The sequence below is a fragment of the Chanodichthys erythropterus genome, chromosome 8, assembly GCF_024489055.1.
Source record: "Chanodichthys erythropterus isolate Z2021 chromosome 8, ASM2448905v1, whole genome shotgun sequence".
In the NCBI taxonomy this organism is placed as follows: Eukaryota; Metazoa; Chordata; class Actinopteri; order Cypriniformes; family Xenocyprididae; genus Chanodichthys; species Chanodichthys erythropterus.
Window position 1 is genome coordinate 22,685,112 of NC_090228.1, and position 27,129 is coordinate 22,712,240.

The window sequence follows — 27,129 nt, forward strand, 5'->3', positions numbered from 1 at the left end:
CCAGAAATTCCATGAGCGACCCTCGGGGACCATTGGTAAGTAAGCAGTTCTTTAATGGTTCGTTTAATCCATAGGTAAAGAAGTCAATGAGGGCGTGGTCCGGCAGATCAGATAAATTAGCAATCCCCAAAAATTTCTGGATATGTGCCTCGAGAGTACGGTTACCTTGACGCAGGCTGACGAGACACCATGCTGGGTCCATGCTGAGGCAGGACATGCTCACCGAAGCTGCTGGATCTGGGTATGGCGAAGTCTTCTGTAACGAAGGCGGGACTCAGGTAGGGGATCCAAATGCAGCGTTTTATTAGAAGTGAGCGTAGTCATACAGGCAGGGTCAATCAGGAGCAAACAGGAACAGCGAGGGACAGGCAGAATCGTGGTCAAGATACAGGCAGAAGATCAGGGCTGGCAGATATCATTCACAGAACAGGATGGCAAGGCAAGGGTCAAAGGCAGGAACAGGAACAGACAGGGAAACAGGATAATCACAGGGAAACGCTTAGAATTGACACACAGAGTAATCAAGACTTCGCAAACTGGTGGTGTGAGTGTGAGTCCTTTATAGTCCTGGTAATGATGTGCAGCTGGGTGTGGTGATTAGTGTGGAGTGATTGTGAAGTGAGTGCAGGTGATAAGCAATGGAGGATCATGGGAAATGTAGTCCGGGATGTGACAGGAACAGACGTTGATCATGACAAAGACTGATTCAATAAAAGCCCAATAGAAAAGGCTCATCATAGATTTGTCAATGTGAAGTCTAGACAGCTTTCTGAGGCAAAACAGACGCGAATGTCCCTTTTTGGATTGTTTACTCCAGTGCCGATATAGATAAATTAACTTAATTAATAACTATTGATTCTTACAATGGAATGAATCAATAATGAATTTACTGAAGCTGGACAATGACACCATTTTCTTTTAAGAGCTGCTGTGCAGCCAAAAATGATTACAGTTATCACTGTAAAGCTGCTTTGACACAATCTGCATTGTTAAAAGCGCTATATAAATAAAGGTGACTTGACTTGACCCTTATATACTGCCTTAGAAGTGGCTACAGTACTAGTGGAGGGGGCCCTAACTTCTCAGAGGAGAGCACAAATTTCTCAGACACAAAGGTCCTGACTTCAGAGGTTCTAATGGAGCATCTGATTTACCTTCCACGACTAATGAAAGATCCCTTGAGGGAACTCTTGTTGGAAGAACTAATGGTGAAAAAACAAATTAAAGTAAAGCTGCAAGCAGCGTTGAAAGGGCCCTCACACCAGTGCCACTGCCACCCAGTGGCCTTAGAAAAACAGAGCATGGTGGGCAATATGCATTTACAGCAAGTAGTATATAAATATAGGAGGACAACATCAGTCATTTGTATGTGCCACACTTTCTGCTACTAGCTGGTGGCAATATGACTAACTAAATTTTGGCATGTTGAGTTTGAGGTAGATTAAACATTGTATGCTTGAGTTACAACAACGTCCTGTTTCATGGCGTTAATTGCATACATTAACACTAACTCAAGTGTTGCATGATTTAACATGTTTCTAGCATGTTTGGTACTTCATGGGATATTTAAATGTGTTTCAGGGAGTGAATTTACAGTGTAAAGCATGCCATTACCTGTTGCCAAAAGGTGGTGCTCAGACGTAAATTTTATCAGATGTAAATTTTCACCACTTCTGACACGTGTGCAAAATTTAATGAGTTTTTGAGCATGTTTACGCCTTCAAAAATGTGATTCATATAAGAGAAGAATAATAATTTACTGAGCAATTACAATAGGGTCCTCACACCATCGGTGCTCTGGCCCTAAATATAAAAGCCGTGAAAGAAGTGTGGAGGGATTTTTGATTTTTATTAAAACAAACAAATCAGCATGTGAATTTAAATTAACAGGTTGACAATAGGTTGGCAACAATTGCCAATGACATGATTCAGGGCATCCAACCAATGGCAGATAGGCAGAATGTTTAAGGAAACTACTTGAAATCAGTTATTATTCCAACAGTTACATTTGTTGCCACTTTTAACTTTGAAGGATCTAAAGATTTTCAATAGCAACCTGTGTGTTACTTTAAGAGAGCATCTGTGTTGTCTTTACTCTTTTTTATATATGATTTAATTTTATAATCATTAGTCATTTATGTAGTTGTCATTTGATTTGTCATTCAATCATTTATTTTGTAATTTTATTATTCATAATTTTGTTTTTATATTTTATTGTACTTATTTCCTTTCTTTTGTTGTCCTTTAATATGATTGTGTGGTTTCAAGGGATGCTTCTCTTCATGAGTTAGAGATAAGAGAATGTCTGCAGAGAGATAAATAATGTAAAATAAAGTAGAAAGCCACATATCAAAGAATGGAGATTTATTTTTTCAAATAGATACACAGACTCTGAATCATGAAACAGACTAGTACTGGATCATAAAACTAGTACAGTAGTAGAGCATAAAAGTGTTATGGTTGACATTGTTTTCCTTACGCATGTGGTCCTGGTCACTGAATTTATTCTTTCTCCACCCATTACCGTCTCAGCAACGTCTCCTGAATTCCCTGAAAGAGTTACATAATGATATTGTGGTGCTCATCACTAGCCTTCAGCATTGGTCGTTTCAGTTTTTCCCCTGGTATCAGTTTTGGATCCATCAGGGTGGCGCTTCTCTGGGGCCTGAAGTTCAATTTCATTTTTCTTGCTGGCTGTTTGCTGTAATGCTTTGACCTCTTCTTTACTAAACTGCTTCCGCAGCAGCACGATGACAGCAATGATGAAGAAGTAGGAACATCCACTTAAACATGTGGTCAGGCTCAAGAAGATCACTCTGAAAACAGGACACCAATGTTTTTTTGCACAGACATCCAATTTGTTTTTCAAATATCAGCTTTAGGATTTATATTTTGTGTAATAAATATCCAATATATCTGAATGGGCATTGAACTATGTTATAAGCATCAGATTCCACTGTTTTATACTAATAAAGACAATGGCATAATAATTACAAACACGCATACACACCTGTACATATTTGAGTCGTACATACGACAGGCTCCTCGCCCCCCGCAACTCTTCATTCCCCATTTTAAACACGTTGAGTCAATGAGAGCTCCAAAATACACTGGAGCAGGAATACCACCTCCAGAAAAATCACACATCAATGTGGTTTACACATAATATTCATAAAATACAGCACAATATTGTAATAGCTTATCATTTTATGCTTTCTCGCCTTAGTAGATAAAAGTAACACTGAATAATCTGAATATTTATTGTACCTAGAGTTCGCATCACAAGTGTTTGAATACCCAATGCCAGTGACTTCAGCTCAGGTGTAATGCATCTAAAAACACAAGTTATATACAGTAAATACATAACATATATATAATTTATTTCTATAACTTCACATACACACACGATGGGTTTCCATGTTTTATGGGGACTTTCAATAACATAATGCTTTTTATATTGTAAATCTATCCTCCAACCCAAAACCTAAAACTACCCATCACAGAAAACTTTCAGCATTTATATTTTCAAAAGACACAATTTTGCATGATTTCTAAGATTTTTTTTTCTCATGGGGAGAAAACAAATGTCCACTCCCCACAAGGTCAAAAATTACTGGTATTGCAATCTTACTATTGAAGGGTATACCTGAACCACACACAAACACACACAATTAAGATTAAATACTATATGTATTTATTATATTTAATAAGTTTAATATTATTATTATTATTATTACAATTGCTAGGACACATTTATCAATACTTGGGTCACTTTTTCAAAACTCTTCACACAGTGCTCCTTACCAACATTCATGAAGGCACAGCAGTTAATTTCCCATTCAAAATGCACTATAACTACCAAAACATTTCATACATGTCTCAAATCAAGTCATTCTTCCAGAACACTGGCAAAGGTCATCAACCAAAAGACTAACACCTATGTAAGCATTCAGCTACATTTAAGTTTTTAGATTTGGAATATATTTCAATATGGTTTTACTGTAGAAATATAGCAAATTGCTGTCTTAATAATTTTTGTATAATGTTAAACTTAAGTTCAAACATAACTGTTTTGAAAAGAGTATGTAAGTGTGTGCAAATTCTTCTGTAGGTACATAGAGTTTGGTGGTGTTTGTGTCTAAGTGAGAAAACAATTCATGTAAATTGAAAGAAGCAGTCATTTAGTGCCAAAGCAAAGATAAATGATCAACAATTTAACCCACATAAACTGCTGTTGTGCTCACTGTGTGAAGAAATTTTGAAAAAGTGACCTAAGTATCGAGAAAAAACTGTAATACTATTTTTGAAGAATATGTGAGTGCTTGCCACATTCTTGCCTTACCCAAGATCAATAACTAAATTCTATCCTGGTGGTAACTGACCGTATAGTGATCATGTATCCAGGAGTAGTGCCCAGAGAGTTAATGAAGGAGCTGAGGACAGATACAGCCATATAGGAGGTGAAACTCCGGGTACATGCTGACCCACGGGGACACTGGCCCAGAGACACAGATCTGCTGCCCTCTACTGGTGAAGGGGTTAAGACACAGCTGCAGTTGTGGAAAACCTGTAATAATCAAATGTAAATGAGAAGAAGAAAAAAAAAAAAACAAAACATATTTGTTGAAATTATAGTATGTAAAAGAAGGCTTGCCTCAGGTGCCTTGGATTTAGAAAAGAGTTTTAGAAAAAAAGTTTTAGATAGATCCAATTATATTAGAGATACCGTGTTTTTGCCTTGTCCAGTGGAGGCAGTGCATCCTGCCAAACAGGGTGACACATATGTAATGCCACTGTCAGAGCACACAGGATCCCATTCAGATGTAGAGCAGGAACAGTCCTGATTACACTGAGACATGAGTGAGTGCTCATCATAAGATGTATCAGGAGTCCTGAGGAGGAATTCTGAGATTGGTGATTGTTTCCAGTTTGAAAAACAGTGGCTATATTCTGGCTGAGAGCTAATGTTCAGTTATAACAGTGGTTCCCTTTCGAAAGGGAACTTGCGCTGCGTCCCCTAGGGGAATGCCACCGACATGCCAGGTGTCTGAAGTGTATCCTAAACACGACAATGAACTTTAAATAAGGCTTGTTTGAGATGAGCAAAATCTGTGCAGATACGCTCACCGGTGATCACCGGGAGATGCATGCTGGTTAGAAATGTGTCTGAGTGTGGACGATGTCATGCCGAATTGTGTCAAAAAACTCTCGCGACGGAAAGGTGGCCTCGTCGGATTCTGCAGTCAGGCACAGTTGTTCTCCACCGACTGCGCTGATCAAAAGCACGATGGGAAACGACTTGCTGATGACACAGCTTAATGCTAATTGGTTTAAACACCTGTGACACATTGTTCTCTTTTAAAATGTTTGATTTTAAAACTCTGATATCATGTTTTTATGTTAATAAATTTTGTGTGAATATTCCCAAAGTCTCTGACAATCCGATCTTCTCTATGGTTTATGCGATTGTTGTCATATTTATAAAAAACAGCGTTTATAAAAACATTTCTGTATTAAAGTAAAAATTATTGATAAACGCGTCTTTCGAATGGAAATAAATAAGTACTTTGGGTGTCTTGTTCATAATATTTATTTTCATATAAAACCAACATAACTTAAATTACATACAGTTTATCAGCAACACAGTGCATGAGTGCAAATCCCATGACATCCACCTTTGATCTTGTAGGTGTCTGATCCACTACGAGAAGGGAGAACTGTCCATCTTGCCTGCACTTTTTTCACTCCTCCCCTCACTATAGTGCCTACTCTCACCTACATTTCAGGTGAGGTGCATCTAAAACGAGCCTATTGGCAGGTGGCAGCCTATAACGTCACAACAGGTGTGACCTTGAGTATAAAAGGGCACCTGGGAATAACGTCATCCTCTTTCTTGTCTTCAGGATACCAGTTTGCATTTTCTATGCATTTTCTCGTCTGGCCCTATTTTCGAGTGAAATGGGCCAGTCATCTGTGACTTGCGGTTCAGGACTTGCTGTAGCTGAGGCGAGTAGGAGACTGAGGCCGTGGGGCTTGCAGGTGGAGCTCGCATATGAATTCAAAGAGGTACAATTATTTCTCATTCATATGCGGTTGACGAGAGCGAGCTGATGCTACGTTATCTCTCTCATCATCTGATCTGGCAGCCTCCTTGGCTAATATGAGCGTTGTCAGGCCTCCTCTTGTTTGAGTGTTTTATTATTGAGGCCTCCGCTTTCTGAATTCCGCCAAGATATCAGTTTTGAGTTGAAGGGTCTCTGTGAGCCTCCCCGCATGATATCCTGAGTGTGCGACGTGGTTAGTCCTCCTCTCAATAGGAGAGTCGTTATGCCAAGGCCTCCATTCCTAGAGCTTGGTTATTTTTTGGCTAAGTTGTCTGGCTTTTTGTGAGCCTCCTTCGCTTACGTGAGTGCCATCAGGCCTCCTCTCATTTGAAAAAGTTTTATCGAGGCCTCCACTCTCTAGAGCTCCACCAGGTTAGCATTTGCAGGGTCGCAGGGTCTCTGTGACCCTCTTCGTGGGATATCCTGAGTGTGGAACATTGTTAAGGCCTCCTCTCGATAAGAGAGTTGTTATGATGAGGCCTCCGCTCCTACAGCTCGGTTTTTATTGCCAAGTCTATTATTTGCTAAGTCGTCAGTCTCTCTTTAAGCCTCCTTGGCTAATATAAGTGTCGCCAGGCCTCCTCTCATTTTTGAGAGTCACCTTTATTGAGGCCTCTGCTCTCTAGAGCTCCGCCTGGATATCAGTTGCATGTTGCAGGCTCTCTTTGAAACCTCCTTGCAAGCTTTTCCTGAATGTGGAGCGTTGTTAGGCCTCCTCTCGATAGGAGAGTTGTTATGCTGAGGCCTCCACTCCTAGAGCTCAGCTATTGTTAGCTAGGTCGTCAGGCTCTCTGTGAGCCACCTTGGCTAATATGAATGTCGTTAGGCCTCCTCTCATTTAAGAGAGTTGTTTTATTGAGGCCTCCGCTCTCTGAGCACTGCCAGGTTAACAATTATAAGTTGTAGACTTTCTGTGAGCCTACTCAATGGATATCTTGTGTGTGGAACATTGTTAAGGCCTCCACTCGATAGGAGAGTCATTATGCTTAGGCCTCTGCTCCTAGAGCTTGGCTATTATAAGCTCTTTGTGAGCCTCCTTGGCTAATTTGAGCATTGCCAGGCCTCCTCTTGAACTCTGCTGGATATTAGTTATGGGTTGCAGGCTCTCTTTGAGCCTAGTCCAGTTATTATGCTGAGGCCTCCACTTCTAGAGCTTGGTGGTAGGGTAGGGTGCTAGGTAGTTAGGCTCCTTTTGAGCCTTCTTGGCTGCTTACCTCAGTTTGAGTGTGTTAGGCCCACTCTCAATCTTGGAGGTATGATTTAGGCCTCCATTCTGCGGAACTTCATGGGCCAGCTGGACTCAACCCAGCACCTCCCTTGGAATAGAGTCTTGTAAGGCCTCTTGTTGAGGCCTCTTCTCTCCAGGACTGCTTTTGGAAGTTGTGTATTCTAGGCTCTCTGTGAGACTTTTTGAAAGCTGGCCTGAGTATGAATGTAGCTAGGCTTCCTCCCTTAGAGTCTTCCTTGAGGCCTCTGTTCTTGAGAAGCTCCTGCCTATGGTTGTCACTGGTGTGCCTAAGGATGAAGACTCTTTGAATCTTTGACTTAGCTCAGCCAATAAGGCATTCATCCCTTCAGCATGGCAGCATGGGTATTCCGTTCCCCATAGTGACCCCTAGGGGACGCAGCACAAGTTCCCTTTTGAAAGGGAATGTCTCAGGTTACAGTGTGCAATGATGAGAAGAAACTGCAGAAGAACTTCATTGGTTTTAAACTACTGCCAAATGGCAGATTTGAACGCGAGGAAGAGAATAAGATTTGAGAACTAGATCATTCCTCTGCACCCCTTTACAATATACCCCACATTTTGAGAACCACAAACTTACAAAAGTATACAATCATTTTACCCATTGTAGGACACAGTGAGCCCTGCCACAGGCAAATTCTCACACTTTGTGCCAAATTGGAGGAGGAGGAGAAGGAAGGCTGAGAAAGAGGTGATGAAGGAGAGCTGAGCCCCTGCCACAACGCTCAATTTGTATCTTTTCATTAACAAACCGCCCAAGAATATTCCCACAGCAACCACAGGCAGGATCAGGACACCTGCGGGACATGACAGGTCTTTAGTTTCAATTAACATCAAGCCTGACATGCTTCTCTGTGTGGGTTATGCTATATGGTTGGGTTTCTTGGGTTCGGTGTGACAGATGAATTTGCAACAAAATACTGTAATTGAATTTGACGTCAACAACAAAAAATATGGGAAGTCGATAAAATAATTAAAAGTTTTACTTCAAAATACACACTAAATCATGTTCTAATGGTCTTTTGTCATGCTTTAAAGAAGTACACTAATTCTGATATGTTGACTAACATACTAAAGCACATGTACTTTTTAATATTTTTTTTTTACTGTAGTATGTTAGATTTCAATATTAGCTTACATTTAAAGTTAATATATTGGAAATGTAATAAATAGCAAGTTTTCATTATAATTGGGTAATTACAAATATATTTAAAACACGACATACAAGTTTCATAAGAAATGGCAATAAAGTATATTTTAGTTTACCATAAGTGCTTAAGTATACTTTAACCATATTTCAAAGTCAACAGAAGTACTTATGACATTTGCAGATGTAATTAAAGCTGCAGTCCGCAACTTTTTTTGGTTAAAAATGATCCAAAATCAATTTTTGAGCAAGTACATAACCAGCCAGTGTTCAAAACTATCTAATTATCGTGTCTCAATTCACAACAGTAAGCTTGTAATAATGTTTTATAATAAGATTTATTAATAATATATTATAATAATAATTATTATAATAATATTTCCGCGGGAAATTTGAGCATGCAGCATTTCCTCTGTGCATCATTACATCACATCTGTAAAAAGAAAGGAAGGAGTCCCGTAGAGAGGCTAGTCAGTTACATCATGTGAGGATGCTGCCGGTAACGGCACATTTATAGCCTTTTCTCACAGCAGCTGAAATAATTAAACTTATCATTTTGATGGCAGATTGTAATCCAGAAAGATCCAAATGACAATCATCAGTGACAATTGGAGATTCACCCGTAGCCAAAAAGCAAAAGACTTTGGACTGTGGAGTGACTACAGAAATTGAAATCTACAGGTAACGCTAATATACACTAAATACACAGTCACGCAATAATGATGTTGTTAACAATAACAATTTGAGAACAATATAACAGTAATAATAATTTGCACGGTTTGGCGTGATCCGAGCTAAGCGATCGTTAAATTTAATCATCATTGGCAGCGCGATTTATTGTAGGCCTAATGCTTTTTTCCTCAGTTGGTCAGAACAAAAGTGGCAGACATGTTACTTGTTCAGATTATTTTTTCCAGTGAAAATTCTTATATTGGTCATACTTTCAAGATGTAGAATCTGTGATTCTGAAGTGTAGCCACACCGGTGCGGTGACTGACAGCAAGCATCAGATTCATCTGCGCTGACGAGCTGTGCCGAGGCACAACACACGTACAGATAACTGTTCTGCATATGACTGCAATCGAATATTTCAAACAGAGATGGCGACAAAGAGGAAAAATCATGGACTGCAGCTTTAAATCATAGTTAAGGGGGCCAAAAACCACTCTAAAGTTCAGCTTATTGCATTTAATATAAATTAAATATATATTAAATTTTAATTTATTTGCAGTTAACATACAATTGTGTGTTCAAAAATATAACATTCAGTTCACACCCAAGTATATTATTTTAAAGTATTTTTCTCACTATAAATATATGCTAAAATTTACTTATTTTACAACAGATAAAATATATACCGTACATAATATTCCGTACATAAAATAAACTTGAATAACCGTAAAAGTTTGTAAGCATGTAAAATAATTGTTGCATGTTACATAAAATGGAAAAAAATGTTAGATTTGACACTTGTATTTAATTTTGTTTATCTGCTTAAAAAAAGTTATTTATATTATATATATAATTGAATAAAAATCTAAATTTTAAATATAAATCTAAAATTTTCCATTGAAATATAAATCCTAAATTTATATGTAGATTTGAAAATTGTAGGGGTTGTTGATAACCACAACTGGCAGCAGACATTGAACGAAACAATCAACGGCCTGACATTTACTAGGCTGGTGTTAGAAAGCATTACATGAAAGACTTCTTACCAATGAGGAAGTTAGCTCTTGACGCAGATTGGCCAAACTGTTGCTCCATGTATTTGGCTTTGAAGGTGAGCAGTCCAATGAAAGAGTTGAACTTCAAAACAATCCCACACAGCAACAGGAAGTATGCAGGAGTGCACAGTAGTCTTTTCAGGGAAGGCAAGAATCCTTAACATTTACAAAACAGAATACACAGAATGAAGTGAGGTTTTACTAAATATTTGCATAGACATTAGATTAACTTCATTTTCATCTTTAAGATCTGTTTCAAAGGTACTTGTCTTACAAATTGGAGTGACTTCTGGTGAAGTACTGCTTTTAACATTAATTGGATAGTTTTAAAGAGAAACATGAATAGGAATAGGGAAAAAATAGTTCAAACAATACTGCATTTATTTAAATGGTGGAAGGAAATTGCCTTTTGCAATGTCAGACAGTTTAATTGAGTGTGTGGTTGGGAGGACAGGTTGCTCCTTGTTTCCCTGATCCACGTTAGAATTTTCCTTCCCTTCCTCTCCTTGTTTGGTTAAAGACCTGGGCAGGAACCAGAAAGGAACACCAGCAAGTACTAAGATGGCAGATGACACAAAGAAGCCCAGCCACCAAGCGCCCACCCAACGTGCATCTTGTGGAGTAATGGTCACACTGTCTGCAGGAGAAAAAAAAAATATATTTTTATATATTAGGGCTGTCAACGTTAACCCGTTAATGCATGCAATCAATTAAAAATACTTAACACAAAAAAAAAAATATGGAAGCATGCGAAATTACATCATAATGTAATTTACGTCACGCAGTTAGATGACCTTAAAGTCCATGCTGATTATATCAGAGATGTCAGAAAGAATTATTTATTCCAGAGTCTGTTTCACTTAAAACATATTCTGTCATTGTATCTGAAGAGCACGAGCCCTCCTGCATCGCGCTGTTCCTGTCAGATTTTTTTTTTTTTTTTTTTTTATGGTTGCTTTGGTGTAAAAAATGTTATATTTTATATATATATATATATATACACACACACACACACAAATACACATACTTGTTCAAGTACAATAGCTTTCTGAATTGCATGTATTTGCATTCCCTGAAATTTTTCCATACTTTACTGAAGTAGAAAAATTTTGTTGGTCAGCTGGTCATATTCCAAACAACACAAACAGTTTGGAATCTACATCCTGTCATCGCCGAGACACAGAGATTTCACACAGTAATCCCAATAAATTGCTATATAATATTACTAGAACTACTTTACCAGTAAATATACAAATGTGCTGTTCATACAAGCAATAGCATCATTTTACTGGCAAGATTCCATTCATATTCCATATATTCAGACCTTCATTCTATATACTCAAACTTCATATTAAAAATACAATAATTTCCTGAATGGCTTCATGTATAATCTTGACAGCAAGTTAAACTCCATCCATTACAGAGTCAAGAAATCTAAGTTGAAATTCCAGCATTTAATATAATTATCTTGATGTTACAACTCTATTACGGATCAGAGTGAAACTAAAAAGACAGAAATTTCCAATTAGACATATGACTAAACATAGATTCACCATGAAAAACTAATTACATTTCAGTCCTTTTTAGTAAGAAGCAAAATGACCCATGACATTGGCCTGTAAAACCTTTTGGTCGTACCATGAGAAGTCGTCTTAACCTCTACTTTCCTTACACATCCATCAGTGCTTGGGAAGGTATTGGTGATCATTGCCATAGGCCAATCATTATGAGAAAGGGTACTGTCTTTCAAGAGAACAATAACTTGAAGATTGGTGTGTGATTCAGTCCATTTGCATCTTTTTTGCCAGATGGGTTAATACTCTTGCTTCCAGCAGGTCCAGAACTGATTTGCAAGGGTCTGTACTTTTCTCCATTGGCTTCCATAAAGATCTTTATCTGAAAAGTTGCAGGTAGGAACTCTAAAGGGAAACCCAATCTTTTGGGTGAGAAGAATGTTAGGGGTTGGTAACAATGGCATCTCTGGATCAGAGTAGACTGGAACCAGTGGTCTGGCATTGATTATTGCAGACACTTCTGCCATCAAAGTACACAGAACTTAATAGTTTATTTTGCGGCAACATACTGTCAAGGATTCTGCGTGAGATCCTTATCATTCTTTCCCATGCACCACCCATGTGGGGAGCTAAATTGCCACGAACAGCCTTGTTCACTTAGATACTTCAGGACAGTGTGATCTGTTGTGAAACCAAGTTCTTTGCATGCTCTGATGAAATTTGTTCCACAATCGGATCTAAGCTGTTTTGCTGGTCTCCTTATGGCAAAGAAGTGACGTAATGCATTGATATAGCTGGATGAATCCATGGACTCTATCACTTCCAATTGAACTGCTCTAGTGCTCATGCATGTAAAAAGGATTGTCCAATGTTTACTGTTTGCTGCACCTCCTCTAGTGCGTCTAGTCAGAATAGTCCACATAGGTGAAAGGAGGAGACATGACAAGACACTCTGGTGGAAGACTCGCAATTTTCTGCTGTGCAAATCTACCCATTAGTTTTTGACAAGTTACACAGCAGTACAATATGGAGCTGATAAGCCTTTTGCCATTTACAATCCACAAAGCCTGCAGTCCTTATTGCTCCTTTCGTGAATTGACTACCTTGGTGTTTCGCTTCTTGATGGTAATGTTTCACTAACAGGGTTGTGACATGATTGTTCTTGGGAACGATGTTCGGATTTCTCTCATGCTGATCCAGAGAAGCATTTTTCAGACTTCCACCTACTCTGAGCAGATCATCGTGAATCTGAAGGTTGAGCTTCAGAAGTACACTGCTTCCTGAGATGTTCTTCTGTTCCAAAAAGGTGCTGAATTCATCACTGTATGTTTCTTTTTGCGCAGATTTGAGGATACCAAGCTTGGCTGCTAAGAGCTCTTCGGGAGTTCTGGCCTTTTTGCAGAGGTGCCAATATGTAGCCCAGAACTACCTTACTGTCGCAGTAGGACCTGACTGCATCTGGTTCGAAATCAATTTCCACAAGTATTGTTTCTGCCATTTTTACAGCTAATACTGCTGTGCACAATTCAAAGCATGCAAAATGAATCATACATGACTTTATCCTTCTTTAGTAAACACTCAAAGATAGGTCACTGCAGCTATAGCTATGTTGGATGTGTCTGAGAATAAACACAGCTCAGTGTACTTTGAACTGGAAAGTGAGAGTGGGACGTATGTATGTGGTATATGGAGATTTTCCAAAACTTGTTTGGAATTTTTCCATACTTCCCATTCCTCTTGTTTGACCTTAGGGAGTGATATTTCCCAGTCACTTGTGCCATGAGATATTTCTCACAGTAAAGCTCTTCCTTTTATAGTCACTGGTGTCACTAAACCAAGTGGGTCGTAAAGGCTATTAACAACAGACAAAACTCCACGGTGAGTGAAATGCTTCTCAGCGTTTGTGCTTGAAAGGTGAATGTGTCTGACTCCATTTCCCAGCATAGTCCAAGACTCCTTTGGTTTGGAATAGTTTCTTTGGTAAGATCCAGTTCTTGTATGCCTTTGGCTACATCCTCTGCAGGAAATGCTTTCATCTCTGTGGTTGAATTAGAAGCTATTTTGTGGAGTTTTATGTTTGACTGTGCAAGAGCTTTCTGGGTACGCTTCAGCAGACTGATAGCATCCTCTTGATTTGGCAGAGATATCAGACCATCATCCACGTAAAAATGCCTCTCAACAAATGGGCGAGTGTCTGACATGTTCACCTTCCTGTGCAGCAAATCTCAGACCATAGACTGCAATGGCAGGGGAAGAGCTGTTTCCAAAGACATGAACACACATCTGGTATTCCGTGATTTCTTTTGATATGTCCTTGTCTCTGTGCGACAAGAACCTTTCTGGTTCTTGTACTTTCTGATATTATGCTGTATCACGAAGCAATAGATCATTTGCTGAATGTCAGCAGTCACAACTATCAGTTCTTTAAGGACGCATAATAACACTTCAAGGAAGGAATTGTTTATGTAGGGTCCTGCGAGAAGGATGCTGTGCAAAGAGATACCATGGTACTGTGTGCTGGAATCAAAGACTACCCTTATCTGGTCTGGTTTTCATGGGTGATAGACTCCAAAGGTTGGTAGATACCAGAATTCTTCATTCTCTTTAAGTGGAGGAGCTGATTCAACATGAATTCTTGAAAGTTTTCTCTAATCTCCGGTCTTTTGTCTAGAGTGCACTTCAAGGAGAGAAGCTGTGAGAGTGCTTGATCTCGATTGTTATGGAGGAGTGGTCGGAGTGATTTAAAGGTTAGAGGAATGGCCCAGAAGTTTGTCTCATCTTTGTAAAAGTCCCTCTCCATGATCTTTAAGAAGGCTTGCTCTTCAAAGGAGACAGCGCATTTGTTGTCGTCTTTAGTTCTCTCAAACACTGTGCGGACCAATGTCATTTTGATGTCTTATGGACCTTTGTAACTGGGTCTGGATTATGTTGGTTGGACTCCCCGCCAGGCTTTCTTTCAAAGAAATGTGACTTGCACAATGAGTAAGGAAGGAAGGTCTGCCATTTTCTAACATGTTCGTCCTAAAGCTGTTTACATTCGGCTTATGAGCATTACAGAGGCAGACTTTGCCGATCATGACCTAGCCCTGATCAAGTCTTTGGGCGAAGGAATTGTGAGGACTGTTGATTTGCTGCCTGACCTTATGCACCCTGATGAGATCTCTTCCCAACAAAAGCAGGATTTGGGCATTTGAATCTAGTTTTAGAATTAATCTCAAAAGTTTTCAAATGGGGATGACACGCTGCTACCTTTGGGGTTGGTATTTCTGACATATTGTCAAGGATTTCATTGCATTCTATAAGTGGAAGAAGATCGATGCTCACACCTCCACTAGATGCTTCTATCTGGAATCCATGCGCTTTCCTGGCCATCATCTCCATGACACCTACACAGGTTCTGCTTTGAACGTCTGCTTTGAACGTCAAACAAGTCAAAGAATTCTAAACAAGCCAAGGAGCAATTACTTTAGTTGTCAAGGATTGCATACATGTTAACTGTGTGTTCTGCTTGTTCTTTCTTATACACTTTCAGCAAGCATATTTTCAAACAAGAACGAGCTGGTTGGTTCGAACCACAATATCTCTGTGCACTGGGAAATTACAGCAGCTGAGTCAATGAGGTTCTCTTCCTTTTCAATTTCTTGTTCTGTACGCTTATGTTCTGCAGTGTTTGAGGTCCAAGGAGCCAGACCCAGATGCATAGCTGTGGAGTGACGTTCACCTTCACATTCTCTGTATTTCAGTGGCGTTCTGCAGTCTCTTGCTAAATGAGAGTTTGATGCACAACATCTAAAACATAAATTATTTTCCTTGAGATCTGAGGTTCTGCATTCCTCCATGGGCATTCGCTCTGAATCCTCTGCACTTTACAAGGGTCTGTTATGGATAAGACAGGTTTTTGTTTGATCATTTATTTTTTCCCCTTTCTCAGTTCGAGACTTCAGTGAAGTGGTTATGACTGTCTTGTGTGCAGATATGAAACTTTTTGATACCGCAAGTGAGGGCTTCTCATACCTGGGAGTCGTGGTGTTGCTGGTAGACAGCTTGAAGCTGGGGTCATTTCGTGTCCTGGCTTGGCAACAAACAAATTGTGTGAAGAAGAAAAATGGAGGAAAGGATACGTTGTATTCATCTTTGTACCTTGATCCAATGGAAACCCACTTCTCTGCAATTTATCTGCAATTGGGTTGATACCATGGGCAGTGTCTAGGTAGGTTAACCCTGGTAAGTATCCTCTTTGGCAGACTGTAACTCCAAGAGAAGATCTCCAAGATCTCTTAACTTGAAATTCTTTGTTGGATATGCAAAGAAAGTTGTCGAGCTTACTAAAAGGTGCACTTTCTACATCCTCAGGGGCAGCATAACACTGGTTGAGTCTGTTGCAGACCATTTGAAGTGCTAATTTGGGGTAGTTTATGTGCACAAATCTGAATCTTTTCACATACTCTGATGACTCTTTGTCAAGCCACTGTGCTAAGAGGTCCAGTTCCTCACCTACTGTCAGATCCAGTCCTTCAGTGACATTAAAGAAGCTTGCTATGCTCTATAATTATTGGGACAATCATCAAACTTTGTGAGTCCGGTAGTAACAAGTTCCCTCTGTGTATTTAGTCCGTCATGCTGGCTGCTTGGGTAGGATTGTATGTCAGCGTATGTACGAAGAAATGCTGATGAGGAACACTGATCGAATGAGGTGTAAGTGGCTCACTCTTGAAGGGAGATCACTTAATGATGTGGGTGTTTGGCAACTGGACACTTTGAATTTGTGATTCAGCTGGTTTTGTGACTTCTTCCTCTATAGTTGTTCATCAGCTACAATGTGTGAAGTGGTGTCATCGTTGCGTGAATGATTCACCTGAGTGACATCATGTGTTCCTGACGACAGATTCGAGTTGAACTTTTAGGGAAGGTCTATGGCAACCCATTTACTTTGATCCTCAACATACTCATTTGTTTACAGGTATGTCTGAACTGCTTTTGGAATTGTTGTGATATTCACCCACCTCTGCTGCAGCTTCTAGAATTTCGGACTCAGCCTGCGCAGCTGCCGCCTCCTTTTCTGCTTGTAATGCTTCCAGTGTATCCTCCAGTGTGACTTTCTAATCTTGCCTTTACTTTTTTCATGGCCAGCTCTATCTCTGTAAATGACGCATATGCTTGTGCCGTTTCAGCCTCGCTCTTGTCGCTGCATCAGCCGAATATCTTGATGAGAGATGCTCTTAGAACTGACCGATGAAGCTTTCCCAGATCTGCTGGATTTATCCTCCATCTTATTGTGATGCTTGCTTTTCCATAGCTTCTTAATAGCTTTTCACTGTACTGTCCTCCCTTCATGTAAATTCTTTGCAAAGTTTGACAGCAAGAAGTTTAAACTCCATCCCTTAGAGTCAAGTAATGTAAGTTGAAATTCCAGCATTTATTATATCTTGATGTCACAACTCTATTGCGGATCAGAGTGAAACTAAAAAGAAAGAAATACAATTTCCAATTAGACATTTGACTAAACTAGCTTCAAATAACACAAATGATAATATACAGATTACAGAAATGCTGTTAATATTAAGCACATTTGCATATTAAAGTAGATTCTTTCTATATATTCAAGAATATTTACAATTTTCAGTGAAAAGTATAAAATAAGATGTCACATGTTTAATTACAAAATTTTGTCTAATTACTTAAAGTTAATGTCAAAAATATTCTTCTGTGTCACCCAAAGCAAGTAGATAAAGAAAACTTACAGCTATTGCTCTTTTAAACTTCCAAATGCAAGGATTGATGAGGATTATCCAAGAAGGCACACTGACGGCGCAACATACACCAGGCCATGTGTCTAGCTGCTCACTTCCTGCTATCTACTGCCTGCAGCTTCCCAAAATGACCACCAGAGGGCAGCCACAAAACAAAATTAACCCAGACAAATACTGTGAAACAGGGTACAGAACATGTATAAACTATAAACATTTTTTTTTTATGATCGTGCCACTGTGCAAACAATCAGACCCTAGAAGCACATCAATGTTTGAATGAGAAAAAATAAAAATACAACTGAAAATTCACATGAATACACACAGCACTGGTGAACCTAAAACTGAATGCTTACCAATATTGACAAATCCAATATCCACATACAGTCTGGCACACATGGAGCCCAGTAGGAATCCAAACATGGGACCCAGCAGCATAATGGTCTGAAGACATGCTAAACATCAAAACAAGTTTTTAATTAAACATTCTCAAGTGAATTTAGTAGTACACTTAAGAATACTTAGAATGAGTTCTTCAAACAAAATACACTTTAGAATACTAAAGAATACTTAAAAGTAATGTACTTATAATGTAATATGTACTTTAGCAGAATATACATTGTATACAAATGCGAACCTAATGTAATATTTTTGGACACTTAATTGCATGTTAATTGCAATTATATGAAAATGTATTATAGTTTAAAGGTGCTCTATGTAAGAATGATAGCTAGTGGTTGAAATGGGTACTGCAGTCCAAATTCTAAATATTTTTGCCCCGCCCCCTCCTCCTCAGACTCGATGCACTAGTGGGTTGCCAGTTTGAAGACACACAACAGGAGCGAGCTCAATTGACATTGGAAGGGGAGGAGACTAACACACTGTTAGATAATTAGTTGATTTACTGATTTATGATGAGTTGATATCATGTTTTAATATGCTCCTGTTCATAGAGATTTTTAAATGGATGCTGAAGCTTTTTAGGTCAGGTAGAATCTGGGATCTCTGACCCAGTTTGTTCGCTGGTTTCCATGGCTGCAATTCACTGCATGTGTTTTCCGCCAACTGGCAACCATTGTGGCAAAATACTATTGGGTAAACTGGCAAAGTGCAGTCTTGTACAGACCGAAACAAAAACAGAAATTCTGACATGGAACACAAATTTCAAAGTAAAATAACTGGCTTGTAGCAATGGTTTTCAGAGAAACTAATATGTGAACTGAGCATGTTTAATAAATATCTGCAAACATATTATGGTATTTTTATGCTTTAGTACAGTCAAAAACTTACATAGAGCACCTTTAAATCTGTAATAAATGCAGTTAGCTGAACTATACACGTAATTTCATAATCCTTATTTTGACTTTGAAATATGGTTAAAGTGTACTGACAAGCATTCATGGAAAATTATACTGTAATGTAATTTTTATTGAAACTTGCATGTCATGTATTTAAATGTATTTGTAATTACACATTTGTACATTATAATGTAACTTTAAATGTAATATTGAATACAGTATAGTTAAAATTATAATCAAGTACTTATGTGTGCAAAGTAAGTTAGTAAACACATCAAAATAAGTGTACTTCTTTAATGCACAACAAAATATTAAAACATTTAAAATTTACTTTAAAGTAAAACTTTTATTTTGACATTATTGCAAAGTTCAAGAGCATTTAAGTGCATTTAACGTGTTAATAAAATGACTCTCTTTATATTCACTTTATATACTTTATATACACAAGTGTCATTTCTTACATTATATTATCTGCAAGTACAGTTTTTAATTTAATATATTTAAATATTTGAAGTACACTACAAGTGCACATTCAATATAGTTAGGCACAGTTATTTTTCATAAGGCTTTACAAACTCAACTCAAAAACATAATAGATGACATTCAGAGAGAGCTATAAAATGTAGGTGGATAACATAATCCAGATTTAATTTTTTGTTGTGCTAATGTAAATTATACTTCTATGCTGTAACACAATAGAGTTTCTGACATCTAGTGAAAAAAATATTCAAATTTTACTTACAAATGTAAAATGCTGAGTTTTCTGCTTTTGCAAAGTCATCGATATAAGATATGCCAAGTGGTGTGACTGGAGTCTCTCCGATTCCCCTGAGCGCATTACCCAAGAACACATAGATCCACATACTAGATCCAGGGTCCTTCACGCAACCTAGGGTTAAAATGGTAGAAATCATGTCCATAAAATACTTAGAACTTTCTTTATGTATTTGTGATAATCTCGGTCAACTCTATTTTAATAGATTTTTAAAAGAAAACTAGATGTTGAGCTATGCACCAACATTTAACACTGTTCAAATCCTAATACAGGTTCTTCTTTCTTTATATTACAGGGCTGTTGAATGCTTGATTATGATTGGTTGATGAACATAAGGTGTGCAGTTAATTTTTCAGGAAATGTAACGCATTTTGACCGTATTACATTTCCATATAAATATTAGATACATATTAGATAAATATGTAAATATGTGCTGCATGCTTTCCTCTTAATAACAAAATAAATTCACATCAAAAACGTCAGCAGTGAGAAAACAGCAGTTAAGAAACCATCTAATCATAGCAATGTGGATGTTTGCGTGATCTCATTTGGCACTCAAGTCATGTCACAGTTATTTATATAGCACTTTACACAATAGATAACGTGAAATCAAGCAGATTTACAATATTAAACATGAAAAAACATAGTGAGTGTCATTTTCAATTCAAAGTAGACTTTGTGTCAGACTTCAACAGGCTTAATAGAAGAAATGAACCAGATAAGATTTCCACGTCAAAGACAGCGTAGTCCCAGAATACATCTACCATGTACATAATCGTTACTGATACGTTCCGTTGTTACCAAATAGAGTTCAATGGGACTTACAACCATAGCTGACTAACGATGCTTTCAGGAAACGCACCCCAGAGCGGATCAGTGATGCCAACTTGGCAATTCTGTTGCTAGATTTAGCAACTCTTCAGACTACCCCACCAACATACAACATACAACCTATTACATATACTATATAATAGGCAACTGTTTGATTTTGCACTTAGCAATTGTGTATTCTAGTAACTCAAAACATCCGATTCTTTATCGTCGAAGCAATTTATTGAAAATCTTTCAGCAACAACTTGATCTTCATTTGCTTATTTTCAGTGCTTAATTCAGATGCTTAGTTCAGATGCTTAGCTTAATAACCTATACAGAGAAACACAAAATATATATAAATATATATTTGAATTGCTCTCAGGAGCTCAGTGAAATCAAGCATGGTACTGTGATAGGTTGCCACCTGTGCAAGAAGTCCATTCGTGGAATTTCCTCACTACTAAATATTCCATGGTCAACTGTTAGTGGTATTATAGCAAAGTTGAAGCAATTGGGAACAACAGCAATTGCAAGGATGGCCCCTTCCTGTTCCAACATGACTGCGCACCAGTGCACAAAGCAAGGTCCATAAAGACATGGATGAGTGAGTTTGGTGTGGAGGAACTTGACTAGCCTGCAAAGAGTCCTGACCTCAACCAGATAGAACACCTTTGGGATGAATTAGAGCGGAGACTGTGAGCCAGGCCTTCTTGCCAACATCACTGCCTGACCTCACAAATGCACTTCAAGAAGAATGATCAAAAATTCCCATAAACACACTCCTAAACCTTTTGGAAAGCCTTCCCAGAAGAGTTGAAGCTGTTAGCTGCAAAGGGTGGGCCAACTCCATATTAAACTCTACGGATTAAGAATGGGATGTCATTAAATTTCATGTGCACGTAAAGGAAGGCGTCCCAAAACTTTTGGCAATATAGTGTATATATGCTAAACCGCTAGCATTAACAAACAACTTTTGAGACATACACAATTGTTCTTTCAAGTCTGTAGTCACTAAAGAAGAGAGTCTTTATCCTACCAGTAATGTCTCAAAGTCGATGAACACATCGTGGTTTTTCCCAGCTAACCTTGAACAAACGCAGCTAAAACTTATGATATATATATATATATATATATATATATATATATATATATATATATATATATATATATATATATATATATATATATATATATATATATATATTCAATTTCAACTTTAACTTAACATGCATTGTTTAGCAACTTTTAGCAACAAATCAAACTGCCTCTAGGAACTTCTCCCGAAAATTAGTTGGGAACAGTGAAACAGACTTTTCTGGAAAGTTTCATACAAACTAACTTCATTTTATGTTTAACATAAATGACATCACACCAGTTCATTCTTCGATTTTGCTTGAAGTATCAGGGCCTAAAGTCTATCAGGCTATGGGGTATTTTAAATGTAAAGCAGTTACCTGTTCCAGTGTTATTAGAAGGCTTGATGTGTGCATTAGAGTAATCATTTGGAACCATGGGATACTGACAAGGAGCAATACTGACAGTCTTGTTTAAAGAGCCTTGTATTACAGTGTCATATTTGTACCTGTAGGAGTATATCAAACAGCGAGAGAGAGCAAGAAACATGAGCTACTTTAAAAGAAATGATAAACTAAGCCAAATGTGTATAGAAATAAGTATTTATGAATGCATGTACCGCCCCATGAAAAAATGTGGCAGTCCAGTGAGAGCTGAGCCAATTGCCATGAGGAAACAGCCCATTCCTATGAGCCGCGGCCTGTGCAGTCTCGCCCCAAAATGACTAACCACTGCCAGAAAGAGCAGGTTGCCTGCAGAAATGCATTCAGAGAACAACCAGTCGATCAAGAAAATGAAAATACACCAAACTGGTCAGCATGTTTATTTATTTTAACATGAAATGGAAAACCCATGGTCTGTTCACTGATCATTGTATTTTGCAACCCAGGCTCATTGAAAAAAAGTGACTGTGGCAACATTACTGCAAAATGATACTATGTTGCTACTTGCTCATTTTGTGACAATTTTAAAGTTAGTGATGCTTAAAGCACGTTCAGTTTTATCTGAAACAGATTAACATAAAACTGTCAATGTTTTATTACATTGGTTGTTACATGTATCATGGCAGTTTGGAAAAGAAATGTCTGGTTAATGGTACTAAAAAGTGTTTGAAAACAACGTACGACCTACATTAAAGGGTTAGTTCACCCAAAAATTACTCACCCTCATGTCGTTCTACACCCGTAAGACCTTCGTTCATCTTCGGAACAAAAATCAAGATATGTTTGATCAAATACGATGGCTCAGTGAGGCCTGCATTGACAGCAAGTTAATTTACACTTTCAAATCACCAGAAAGGTACGAAAGTTATATTTAAAACAGTTCATGTGACTACAGTGGTTCAACCTTAATGTTATGAAGTGACGAGAATACTTTTTGTGTGGCAAAAAACAAAATAAAGATTATTCAACAATATCTAGTGATGGCCAATTTCAAAACACTGCTTCATGAAGCTTAGAAGCTTTACGAATCTTTTGTTTCGAATTAGTGGTTCGGAGCGCGTATCAAACCATTTAAATTTCGAAACACTTACGGTTTAACGAAGGCTCATTTACTGAAATCACGTGACTTTGGTGCTCCAAACCACTGATTCGAAACAAAAGATTCATAAAGCTGCTTTTACAAGTCTTTGAGCTCTTTTATCATGAAGTGCAAAGCTGTACCAGGTGAGCTATAGAGCAAGTTTACAACATCAGAAAAGCTATACCTATGGAAATGGTTATGTAATGCAAATGTATTACTCATATTACTTTACAAATCATGCACTATGGTAAAAGTGTTCTGAGCTCATAACATGCAGTAGTATTGTGGGAACCACATGAAAATAAGACTTTATTAATCAATAATCTGCCCCGTAAATCATTATTTGTGTGAAAATTAATAAAAGTTATTAGTGTTATACTGCCACTAGTGCTCATTTCAGCTGGAAACTGCTGTGAATTGTATATACAGTCAGCTCCAGAATTATTGGTAAATATGAGCAAAAGCAACTGTGAAAATAAACCTGCATTGTTTATCCTTTTGATCTTTTATTAAAAAACAAAACAAAAAATGAAACAAAATTCTAACCTTTCATCTAAGTAAAACAATTGAAACTCACATTATGAAATAAATGTTTTTCTCCAATGCATGTTGGCCACAGGTATTGGCACCCCTAGAAATTCTTATGAGTACAAAATCTATAGTATATTCCCATTCATATTTCTGTTTTTTTTTTTTTTAGGTGACTAGGAGCATAAAATTATCCAGCCATGACTTCCTGTTCCACAGGAATATAAATATATTAGGAGACACAAAGGCCAAATTTCCAAAATCATTCACCACAATGAGTAAAACCAAAGAAGATAGTTCTGATGTGCAGCAAAAAAAAAAAAAAAAAAAAAAAAAATAGAAAGTGGCTGTAAGAAAATAGCTAAAGATTGAAAATCCACATTTCCACCATCAGGGCAATAATTAAGAAGTTCCAATCAACTAAAGATGTTACAAATCTGCCTGGGTGAGAACATGTGTTTATATCATCCTAATTCATGGTGAAAAGGAGAGTTTGAGTGGCCAAAGACTCTCCAAGGATCAAAAAAAATAAATAAATAAAATCTAACAGCACCTACAGTACATCACCACAAGTTGTTTGGGAGGGTTTCAAGAAAAATCTTCCTCGCTCATCCAAAAACAAACTCCAGCATATTCAGTTGTCAGACACGACTGGAACTTCAAAAGGGACCTTGTGTAACTGAAAACAAAATAACTGCCATGGTTGTCCCAGTTCTAATCTGAAACTTATAGATATTGAGTGGGGTGAACTGAAGAGAAGAAGCACCAACATGGACCTGGGAATCTGAAGGATCTGGAGAGATTCTTTGTGAAGAAACGGTCTCTGATCTCTTGTTATTGTTGCAATAATTGTGGGGCTAATAATTGTGGCCAAAGTGAACTAGAGAAAAACATTTATTTCATAATGAGATTCCCCCCACTTTCTATTGTTTTACTTCAATGATAGGATTTTTTTTTCATGAAAGATCAAAAGGATAAACAATGTACATATTCAATTCAATTCTTCTTTTATTGTCATTGTAAAAAAGCATACAACGAAATTATAAACTTCCAACATATACGTAAACAAAGTGCTTTTAAGCTATTGCACATAGGTGATAGATATAAATATAAATTGTTGAGATGTTATTGTCATGAAATGCATGCTCTTGAATCAAGAATGTGTTGTAGTTGAGCAATGTTTTTTTCAATTCAGAGTTCAGTAGGGTAACAGCTTTTGGATAAAACCCCCCTTTGACCATATTTAACAAGGGTGCAAAAAATTCCAGATTTGACTGTAGCTAAAGTAGATTTTTGAAGTTTGCAAAAATGTAAGTAGAGCCATGATTTTCCAATGAGCCTATGTTGTTATTTTAGACAAAAACTGGCACTTACAATATGAAAAAAGCTCTAATCAGATTGCCTGAATGCAATACAACTTCCAGGAGTGTTTTACAACATTCCAAAATAAAATGTTAAAATACTTAAATCCTTAAGTAGCCTTAAAATGTCAGTAATTTTATTTTTATTTTTTTACTTTTTACACTGATAACGATTTTTGCTATTAATAGGCCATTTTTGTTGAGCCATTGTGGGATCCTTATACAAACCCATTTCAAAACTTCCATCAATGAGGCCCACGGCAGAGCTGGAAAGGTCAAATCTCCTCTCAATCTGAGTGATGGCGCTTTTCATGTAGGTCCCACACAGAGTTTTGGAGAAGTAGGCGAAGGAGAGGGCCACAATGAAAATCTTGAAGAAAAGAGAACCAATTATCCTAGTGAAAAACACTGTACACAGTAATTAAATGATCTTTAATCACATTAAGACAAAAATAAAGTACACTCAAGTACAGGTACCTTTAGACTGGAGCAGCAGGAGTCTTTTGGGGCCTCTTTTTCTGGAATGCAAAGGTCTTGTTGGCTGATCGGCTTTCCATTGTCCTCTGCAGTAGTCTCAGACATTTTGCTGTCATGATATTATCAAACAATTACATTTTTGTATTTTCAGTCAAGCTTTACATCATCAGATTGTATTCTGACTTTTCTGCAGTTCAGATAATTTATGAACTGAGTTTAAATTCATGCTTATTGTAACTTCCTTATCTCTCTTAGTTTAACCATTGCTTTATAAATGCTTATTTCTGCGTATTTTGCACAACATATGATTCAGTGCTCTGTAACTTTAAAGACGTTTCTGGTTTCTATTAGAAATGCACTAACTTTTTGTGCCAATACTGATTACTGTGCCAATATCAAACAACATAACTTTTGCTTTTTAAAACACTGAGAATGAATTACATTGTTTTATACATTTATTTACCATAAATGTGTAATTAGAGACCCCTGATGTGATTTTAAATCGCTTTGGGCGTACAGTAGTACATATGAAAGCGCTATATAAATGCCTCATTCATTTATTCATTCATTTAATAAAACAAATTATATCATTTTAATTTTAAAAATTCAATCAACAATTCATACTGTAACTCTGCTGTCATTTTTCCAGAGACATTTTATTTAGCATGAGTTTGTTGATGCTTTTTTTCCCCTGCCCCCTTTTGGGCATAATTGGTTCTGCTCTTTAAAATAATCGACCAATGTCTAATTGTCACACCTATGGACTTTTGTTATATTTGCATTTAGTTCTGTCCTGTCTTGTTCTGTTCATTTGCCCTCATTGTGTGTATCCTGATTAGTTAACTATCCACATTAGTTAACTATCCTGTTTCTGTTCTCCCTGATTACGTTCTCCATCATTAGCTCCCTTATATAATTTCCCTGTTCTGTTCTGTGTTTGTTGGATCTCGTCTTTATGTGAGAGTTGTGTACCTGCCTATCGGTGTATTAAAATAACCTGTGATCTGATCTTCTTTGTTTTGTTCTCGTATTTATACACAACCAGCATGACACTAAGTTTTGGCCTGATGATTGACCGATACATTGGTGCATTGCTAGCTAGCACAGTAAGCATTATAAGAAACAAATGTGTAGGGAGTTCAGATTAGGAGGAATTATTTACCGGCCTTCACCTAATTTCCTAAATTAGTTGCACATTAATCTGAACATAAAATAAGATTCAAATAAATAAATACATATACTTACACACATACATACATACATACAACCATATACATAAAATGAATCCGTCAATAACAAGAAACTTCAAGTCAAATCCAAGTGAAATGGCCAGTCTCTCAAATTTCAACACAGTTTAAATTTCATTCAAACAAAGAATTTAAAAAATCATAACTCACCTTATGTAAACTTTTAGAAAGACTGAAATGCTCCAATCTTTTCAGTAGGCAAACACTAGCTTCTGTTCTATTGCCCCATCTCAAGAATTGTTGAAGGGGAAGACAAATGCAAAAGCATGTTAATGAAATAATAATAATAATAATAATAATAATAATAAGAAGAAGAAGAAGAAGAAGAAGAAGAAACATATAAGAATAACAAAGAAACAAAGTAAAGCCAACCTCGTGAAACAGTGAAAGCTTTTTACTGTGTTTTCATGACTTACTCAGATAATCCTCTCAGAATTAGTTCGGTTTAATTCTCCCCTCACAGTCAGAAACCCTTCAACCAGCTATTCATCTAAGGCAGAGAAAATTAGAGTTAGGGGGTTCTGAGAAAACAAAGGGACCAAGAGAA

The 27,129-nt window shown here is 37.4% G+C and overlaps 1 protein-coding gene across 1 annotated transcript; it reads right to left on the reverse strand.

The window, feature by feature from the left end:
- Positions 1–2,445: 2,445 nt before the first annotated feature.
- On the reverse strand, positions 2,446–26,871 carry slco1e1 (solute carrier organic anion transporter family, member 1E1). Its single transcript, XM_067392358.1, has 15 exons — positions 26,733–26,871; positions 25,336–25,444; positions 25,087–25,228; positions 22,065–22,197; positions 21,826–21,953; positions 19,526–19,672; positions 17,842–17,940; positions 10,631–10,861; positions 10,216–10,380; positions 7,952–8,147; positions 4,727–4,892; positions 4,383–4,567; positions 3,268–3,332; positions 3,011–3,128; positions 2,446–2,816 (listed from the first exon to the last, which is right to left on the reverse strand). The coding sequence occupies exons 2-15, from the start codon at positions 25,438–25,440 to the stop codon at positions 2,588–2,590; spliced, it is 2,109 nt and encodes a 702-aa protein (XP_067248459.1). The 5' UTR covers positions 25,441–25,444; positions 26,733–26,871; the 3' UTR covers positions 2,446–2,587.
- Positions 26,872–27,129: the final 258 nt, after the last annotated feature.